The sequence below is a fragment of the Artemia franciscana genome, unplaced genomic scaffold (genome assembly GCF_032884065.1).
Source record: "Artemia franciscana unplaced genomic scaffold, ASM3288406v1 PGA_scaffold_55, whole genome shotgun sequence".
Lineage (NCBI taxonomy): Eukaryota > Metazoa > Arthropoda > Branchiopoda > Anostraca > Artemiidae > Artemia > Artemia franciscana.
Window position 1 is genome coordinate 673,602 of NW_027062695.1, and position 9,389 is coordinate 682,990.

Genomic DNA, 9,389 nt, shown 5'->3' on the forward strand with positions numbered 1-9,389 from the left:
AAGTAATTAACTCCAAAAGACAAACGGCTGAAAAGGTAATAAAGATAGACTTTGATTGTTTTCATATGTAAAGAATACTCCAAAGTAAAAGATTTACCAAAAAAGGGGACTTCAGAGGAAAGGGAAGCAGCGGTCAGAAAGTGTACGTCCCCGATACGCCTGGAAGTTTGACACCATTGACCCAAGTTTTGAATTGCTGGGAGTAAATCTGAATCAATTCACAGTAAAGTAGTGCAGTAATTCGAAAAGACATTTTATTCGCCCAGGCTATCAATATTGCGTATATTTAATGTCTCGAGGATGACTCGGTGGATAGAGATGAAATTTTCAGGGACCATTCGGCAAAGCAAATTCAAATGGTTTGTTCAGGGAAAGGGGTAATAGTGCAATAAAATTTGGTTTCTAAATTTGACTCGTCCGTAAAAGGATAGACAACATTTTATAGAAGCTTGATAGATATGTTTGTAAACTATCGGGTCCAGAGAATCCTTATGCACAGAAAAAACTTGAAAAAAAATTGTTTCCCCCCGAAAGTGGGCTCAGAATTTTTTTTTTTCAGCTAGGACTCGTAATACTTTTGTTCAGCCCGAATCCTTGACTTTAAATGTTTTTGGTCATTCACGACCAAAAGACTAGAAAACTAGACACACAAGAACAAGACTAAGTTTCAGCTCTCCAATCGACTTAAAATGATAACCATGATTTCCTTGGTCAGGTGGACTCCTATGCGGAAAACAAGTTTGAAACCGCTGTTAGTTGTTACGGTTTTCGAATCCAGAAAATGACCTTTTTTTCTTTTTCTTTTTTTTTGTCTCTTGAAAGGCTATGTTGACGTGTGACACCCGAAACTGGACTAACAAATTGTTTTCACAGATTGGCTTAGATTTATGTTTAGGCTTGTGCTTAATTGGGCAATTAGACAGAGACAAGGAGAGAGCAATGAAGACAAAAGCAATAGAAAAAAGTTGTTGTATTCATTGTTGACGCCTCAAAATAAGCCCAATTTATTTTGTTTCCAATCTGATTAGAAATTGCTGGGCATGCATACTAAGGGGAGAAAATATTAAAAATGTCAACTATATGGATCTGCTAGTAAGGTGGGTCTCAGGTAGCCCATTCCACAGTTTCACTCTATCAATAAGTCCAACAGAATTGATATATAAATATGACATAAAAAGATTCTTTTAATAAAATGATTGATTAAGATGCATGTATATTAAAAGTTGTCTACAGATGAGTGATCAAAATGGCTTCACCCCTATAGACAACCCAAAATTACGCCGATTTATAATCTCACGTGAATAGTAATCCTCCTCTTCATCTACCCAAATTTCTGTAGCGAAATTGTTATTAAAAATTCATTACACAAAACTGCTGCTCATCGAAAATTGTGAATTAACGTTCAAATTGTGTTCAAAATTGAAGTTACAATCTATAATATTTATTCTTAAGCAGATAAGCATAAATAGACTTTACTAACATGCCTAACATTAACCAATGATATAACTTCATTTAAAAAAGATGTTTATGTTAAAAAAAGTTTTTCAATATTAGTAAAAAGCCATATTAAAACCTAAGATGAGTAGAAATAATATCATGTAATATTTCAAATTGAAAGCAAACAGAAGTTGCTATCGATGGATAGATGAAACCCAAGTTGGATAGAAATTTAAATTAATATCTACATCGAACATAAAGATTAAAGATGCTCCAACAAACAATACAATTTAAAACGAACAGAAATTACTACAAAGAGAGTAGGTCTAGCACTCCCTAAGCCTTCTAAAGGCTAGGGTGTCGTTTTCAGTTTACAGAAATAAAGTATGTTTTGATTATTTTTTCTTTTATGGTTAAAACTTTTAAAATTTAAAAAAAATGTTCAGACTTCCAGAAACTAGTATTGTTACATTTTCAACTGTCAGTCAACTTTCATTTATTCTTTCCAGTAATCTTGATTAATAATGATTGATTGATTACTAATGTTCCTATTTTTATGTAAGTTTTGACAAATAACCACACTATTAAAAATACATAGGCCTACTATTTGTGTATAGCTTAGATGACACTCATGCCGTTTAGACGATTTGGGAGGGAGGGGGATTCGTAACACCATTTTTATTTTGTAAATTTCGACTAGCCTTGTGACTTTACTTTTTTGTGTGTTGTTTTTGGCACTAGGACAAATAAATAACACATTACTTGGAATAAAAATCGTTTTTAGTAGATTAATAATTATATCCTGACCTTTAGAGGACTTATGTGATGGTTTTGGTCCTTGCAAATATGACCGGAAGGGGTGTTTCCTCACTTGCTTCGCTCAGGTAGTGCTCGCCTTTTCAGTCATCGCGTGCTTATTATCATGATGTCACATATCCATTTTATTTGGAATTTTCACTGTCGATTTCTATCCTTATGATTTTCCAAACATTTCTTGTTTCTTGCTTGAGCAGTTTAGCTTCAAATTAAACGAACTAATAACTGACTAAAGCACAGACAGATTCTCCATTATATATGTGCAGATATAGTCATAAATAATCTTTTATTAACGGTTTCAGTTGCAGGTTTTATTAAAATATCCTTGGTATTCTACTACTACTACTAATACTAATAACTCACCGCAGCACCAAGCCGCCTGAGGCCGACACAGCTAAGGACGCTTCTCCTCCAACCTAATCTATTCAAGGCCTCCCTCTTTACACCCTCCCAGGAAGTTCCCATTTCCTTTAAATCTTATTTTGTTTAGGAATTTAAATCTTTAAATTCCTTTATATATCTCTTATTTTCGAATTTTTGGCGTGGTATGCATGAAATTGTGAATTATATTGAAACATTTTGCAATGAAAGACGAAAGGAGATTCGGGTCACCGAAACCTTGTCTTCCTCCTTACCCTTCAATCTATCAAACTCTTCCCCAATGTTTGTATTCCCTCTCAAAGAGGCACATAGATCAGGTAAAAATTTGCTCGTCTGCATTAAAATCTTGTCTTGTTTATGATATAGTTAAGGACAACAACAAAAATCTTCTTTTCATTTTTATTTAATATCTTCTATTTATTCTCATAATCTGTTTCTATTTTGTTTCGTAGAGGAAATTGCATTCATCTATTAATTGTTTTATTTTATAATTGTATTAACTTTACTTCCTGAATTTTAGATGGAGAGAAGTATCTCGTCGGGTTGAGCTTTGGGCTGAAATTCACGAGCTTGGTGATACCGGTGAATATATACCCGTTGAGGTACAGCCAAGAAATGATGTATTCACAGGAGGTATTATTCAGCTGAGACAGGGTCAACAGAGGCGGATAGCCGTGCGTGTTCAGCCCGTTACAGATTCTGGTACTCTGCCTTTGGTCTGTGAAGCCATAACAAATATATCAATTGGCAGTATAAGCGTTAGGTCAGTTTGTGCTAATTTTCAGTTTCTTCCTTTGGTTGCTCCTCATTTACGTTATTTGATTCACCTGACATAAACGCTTTGGGGATGGTCCTACCCTTGTATGGTAAACAATATAAGCACGTTAAAGAGATTAGTGGTAGAGTACATGAATAATATTGATGCAGTTAAGGTTGGCGCGAGTTTTATTTACGTTTATGTGGTCTATTTCAACCGACCTTCATCTGAAGGAACGTACGGAACAACATGGTAATAACCAGAGGTATATTTCTCCTAAAATTACATTTCGCCAACGATTTGGTTGTTCTGGGTGAATTGGTAACGTGTTAACGATGTTAATTAGTTACTGCTGTATGGTAGTAGACAGACTCGAATCGAAGAACGCAAACTGAAATTGTTTTGCAATAACGGAATAAATATTTGGAATTTTTGAGTGCTCACGGTGTGAGAATAGGTGTGAAATTGATATTAAGGGAAATGGAGTGCTTAAATTAGGAATTAGGAATAAATGAAGAGGTAGAGATGATGCCTGTTTTACGAAAAATTCGCTGAGCAGGATTCACTCACCTTAATACCATTGTTAGTAAGGATGGTAGATGTAGTGAAGACAGAAGGAGTGTTTCCTCATTAGTCCTTTTCCATAAAAATTAAAAAATCAGAGTAGAGGTAGAAACAGAGGGCAGGGAAGATATTTTCGGAAGCTTTAGAAATCTCCAAAAATATTAATCCAGATGTATTTAATTCAAATAAACTTTTGTCACTTGCAACATACTTTGACCTCTGCCCACCTTTTAGTTCAAATAAAGCCAACGAACCGGAACCTAAGAGGTCAAGAAAAATTGCTTTTGGTATTGCGTTGAAAAAAACATAAGAACCATAAACAATATGTAATTATTTTATTTTGTATATACGTTACCGTGGATGTCCGAAAATTGCTGAATGTCGACATTCACCGGTGAATTTCCGAAATACCCTTTTTTCTCCTTGCGTTTAGTCAGTGTTGCCAGTCAACTTTTTCAATTTAATGCAAGTTTTGATGATGACAGGTTCGGTTAGCTTAAGTTAGGTTTTTAACCCATTTTGATATTTAAAATCAAATTTAACCTAATCTAATTTAGTCTAACCTAAACTAACACAATCTAACATAAATTTTACCATCATAGCTTGCATAAGACTGAAAAAGCTGACTCACAAAGCTAATTGAACCCAAGCAGAGAAAAAGGAATTTCGAGCATTCACCGGTGAATGTCGACCTTAACCAGATTTCGGACAATCAGGGTAGTATACACATAATTGGTCTTAATTATTTTATTTTACTATTTATGCTGAGAACGATCAGTGTGCATGTGATTGAAATATCTAGTATATTTGTTGCTGTTTTTTCACGGTCTAATAAAAGCATTTATCCCTATTCAAACTGTTATGTATTGCAACAGATGGATAAAACCTTTCCCTTGGGTTTTAAGAAGGACAAAGTGAGTTTTGAGCTGAAGGTGGCCTATTCACCGTAAGAATGTGAACCGGACAAGGACCTTTGTAATGCAGGGATTCATGTTGCAGTGGGTTATTTCTAGGATGTGCCGTGATATAAGGCAGGACTGGGGCAGGATGGAGTTATGAGTGGAGACACTGGAAGAGACTAGATGGGTGACAGAATATTGGCGAGGTTCTTTTGCTCAGCAATACGAAAATGTGTTGCTTATTACGTGAAAATTTCTCATACATCCAAATCGACAGCCAAGGCCAGACAGAAAGAAAAAAAATTGATTGAGACCTGATAATTATTTGTGAACGGTTTCGTAGAATAACCATTGATATTGGTGTTTTATTTGGTTGTTGCTATTAGACGTCCGTCGAGTAATATTAATGTTTTTTTTATGTTACTAAAATAGGAGATAAACATGCTTAGGAGTAGAAAGTTACCTATAATTGTGTGCGGAGATTTGGATCTTGATCCAATGAAATTGTTTATTAACCCAGAGGTTAGCCAGTTTTTAAATATTATGTAGATCTATAAGTTGAAGTCGACGATTACAGTCCCAATAAGGATCACTGTGAATTCAGTATCGTTGATTAATAATATTTTGCTAATGTCAGTTACCATAATGAAAATGTGGTATTAAATGAAATATCTGACCATTTTGGGATATTAACAAGCGTTAAAATTTTTAAGTAGTGGTACTAGACCTAACACAAATTCACCAAATATATATAAAAAAGTGATCATTGATAATAATATGCTAACTCTATATAAAGGAATGTTAGATAAATATAGTTTTAAATTTCTAAATAGTTTAATAGTTTATTGGTTGATTGTAGTACTTGTAAAAGTGTAACTCTTCGTAGAAAAACCCAAAAGAAACGCATGGATCACTGGAGCTCTTTTAAAGGCTACTATTAGAAGAAGGTATTTCTTCAAAATATGTGCGGCTAGCAATAGTGTAAGTCATAAAACAGACTGTAAGATTTATAGTAACCAGTCAAATACTCTACTTCGTAAAGCCAAAGCTGATTACTGTCGTAATCAATTTAAATGTTGGGAAGGTAACCTCAGAAAAACAAGGCAAATTATGAAATCAATCATAAGTCCTAATTATGATGGCATATTTCAGGACGGTATACATAATGATAATACTATTGCTGATAGAGTTTGCCGTCGTTTTACTAATGTGGGGAAGGATTTTGGTTCAAAGTATAGTTATTTCTGAGCATGAAGTAGTTTAAAAGAATATTTATTGAATGCAAGTGATGTTTCAGCATATTTGAAGCCAACCAATGCTTCTGAGCTTTCTGAAACATTGTAAAAGTATGAAAAATGGAGCTTTAGGCTCTGATTTTGTAACGGTTAAAACTTTAAAGTATATTTACCCTGTTTTTTTCTGGTCATTTAGTGTGTTTATTTAATGAATGTTTAAGAAATGGAGTGTTGCCAAGTAGTTTTAAAATTGCAAAAGTTATTCTTCTATTTAAAGGTGGAGATTTAAATGTACTAGGAAATTATAGGCCTATTTCTTTATTACCAGTAGTATCCAGATTGTTTGAGAAATTAATAGTTAAAAGAATGGTTGAATTTTTGGAGAGTAAGTCATTTTTTTTAATCCAAATTAATTTGGTTTTCTGAGGGGCTTACCTACAGAGCACGCAGTTTTATTTTTGACAACTTTTGTGAGTGATGCGTTGGATAATGGTGTGAAAGTTACTTTTGTCTTTCTTGATATTGTAAAAGCTTTTGAATGCTTTGACCATTTTATACTTGTTGCCAAATTAGAAAATTGTGGTTTTAGAGAACCATTGCTTGAATTACTGTCCTTGTTTTTAAAAGAAAGAACTCAATACGTACAATTAGGGGATATCGTTTGTTAAGTCAGTAATGTTAAATTTGGAGTTCCTCAAGGATCTGTTCTGGGTCCCCTGTTATTTCTAGTTTTTACAAATGATTTATGCAGAACTTTTAATATAATTTCGTTTTATCTTGACTTTGGATGCTACTGGAAGAAAGTAATTGTCCCCAGCTTTGCGGATGACACTCGCGGATGACATTTAACTGTGACTGCACAAACAGGAATTCAGCTGTTGAGTTGTACTAGTTCTTGTCTGGAGTCTATTTAAAAGAGGACGAAGCTTAATAAGTTTAATTTGAATTATAGTAAACCTTGCTTTTCATTGTATGGTAGGAGCTCAAATTACTACCCTTGGATAGATATACGAAATTTTCCTGATATGAGTATTTTAAGAACAAATTGTACAAAATATCTAGGAGTTTTAATTGATGATTGTCTTAGTTTCAGAGATTGTATAGATTATATTAGTCTTAAAGTCGCTAGGAATGTTGGCATTTTAAGAAAGTTGAAGTATATTTTACCAAGAGACGTTATGAGAACACCGTATTATTCCTTAATTCATCCTTATCTGCTATATTACTGTTTCTTTGGGGTGGTGCTTTTTCTTCTCATCTCCATCAAATTCGAGTTTTGCAGAATAAAGCGCTTCGAGTGTGATGTGGTGTAGGTTTTAAAGACTCGGTACAAAAGAGGTATATAAATTGCAAATTCTTGCCTTTAACAGGACTTATTACTTTTTTTCCAAGTCTGGTCATCTATAAATATTTTTAAAATTGTTTACTAATATGTTTTAAAAGTATGTTATACTTAGGAAATGATATTCATACACATTTTACGAGACAGTCTAATATAATTCGTCGTCCGCTTGCTATTTACCGTAGACCTCAATTTTTTATTCGGCATCTAAGACCCCGTGCATGGAATTGTTTACCTATAATTTTGAGAAACATGGATAATTTGTGTGAATTCCGGCGGCAGTTACAGCTATTTTGTCTAAATATTTACGGTTTTGATAGTTGAGTGGATCTCAAGTGGAGCGAAGATGTTGGTTTTGTTTTAGGCAATACCTGGTCAAGTGGTTTTAGTTTCTTTCTGTTTGTATTTTATGTCTTTCGTGAATTGTAATTTCGAATTGATCAAAATGCAAGGTAATGGAATATTTTTTTCCTTTCTTTTCTTGTCCTTTTTCATCTTTTTCTATTATTTTTTTTTCTTTTTCTTTTCTTTTTTTCTTCTCATTTTTCGTATTGTTTTTATGCCACTTGGTGTCTACCAAGGGACATATAGCGATCGCAAATTCTGTCAGTCTGTTGGTCTATCGGTCTGTCTGTCTGTCGGTCGGTCCCGGTTTTGCTAGTTTAGGCACTTCAAGATAAGCTAGGACGATGAAATTTGGCAGGCGTATCAGGCACCAGACCAGATGAAATTAGAAATTGCCTTTTCCCCCATTCGACTGTCTGGGGGGGGGGGCTTGGGGGACGGTTAATTCGGAAAAAATAGAAAAATATGGTATTTTCTAACTTACGAACGGGTGATCGGATCTTAATAAAATTTGAAGATTGAAAGGATATCGTGTCTCGGAGCTCTTATTTTAAATCCCGACCGGATCTGGTGACATTTGGGGGAATGGGAGGGGGAAACCTAAAATATAGGAAAACGCTTAGAGTGGAGGGATCAGGACGAAACTTGGTGGGAAAAATAAGCAAAAGTCCTAAATACGTGACTGAAATAAACGGAACGGATCCGATTACTTTGGGGGAGTTGGGGCGGAGGGTTAATTCTGAAAAATTAGAAAAAATGAGGTATTTTTAAGTTACGAAGGAGTGATCGGATCTTAATGAAATTTATATTTAGATGGACCTCAAAATTCAGATTTCTTATTTTAAATCCTGATCGGATCCAGTGTCATTGGGGGAGTTGGGGGGGGAGTTCGGAAATCCTGGAAATGACTTAGAGCGGAGAGACAAGGATAAAACTTGATGAGAAGAATAAGCACAAGTCCAAGATACGTGACTGACATAACCTTAATGGATCCTCTCTCTTTGGGGGAGCTGGGGGGGGGGGGTAAATCGGAAAAATTAGAAAAAAATGAGGTATTTGTAACTTACGATTGGGTGGTCGGATTTTGAGATCTGATCACAATGAAATTTAAAATTTAGAGCGAATTTGTGACTCACAATTCTTAGTTTAAATCCCGACCAGATCTGGTGACATTGGGGGGAATTGGAGGGGAAACTGGAAATCTTTGAAAACGGGAGAATTGAGGTATCTTTATCTTACCAATGGGCGATCGGATCTTAATGAAACTTGATATATAGAAAGATCTTATATCTCAGATGTTCCGTTTTCAATTCGAATCGGATCCGGTGACATATGGGGCTGGAGGGGGGAAGCAGAAATCTTGGAAACGAGAAATCTTAGAAAACGCTTAGAGTGGAGAGATCGGGATGAAACAAGTACAAGTTATAGATACATAATTGACATAATTGGGACGGATTTTTTCATTTGGGGGAGGAAAAATTAGAAAAATTGATGTATTTTTAACTTAAGAACAGGTAACCGGGTCTTAATGAAATTTGATATTTAAAAGGAACTCATGTATCAGAGCTCTTATTTCAAATCCCATCCAGATCTGTTGACATTTGGGGGGGAGT

General features: G+C 34.7%; 1 protein-coding gene across 1 annotated transcript in view; it reads left to right on the forward strand.

Annotated features, from left to right (window-relative positions):
- Nucleotides 1-9,389, forward strand: part of LOC136041998 (kinesin-like protein KIF13A) — a gene marked incomplete in the record, with an annotated part of 206,048 nt that overhangs the window by 152,765 nt on the left and 43,894 nt on the right. The window contains 1 exon segment of the mRNA XM_065726827.1: nt 3,155-3,397. Within this exon segment, the coding sequence (XP_065582899.1) occupies nt 3,155-3,397 (243 nt within the window).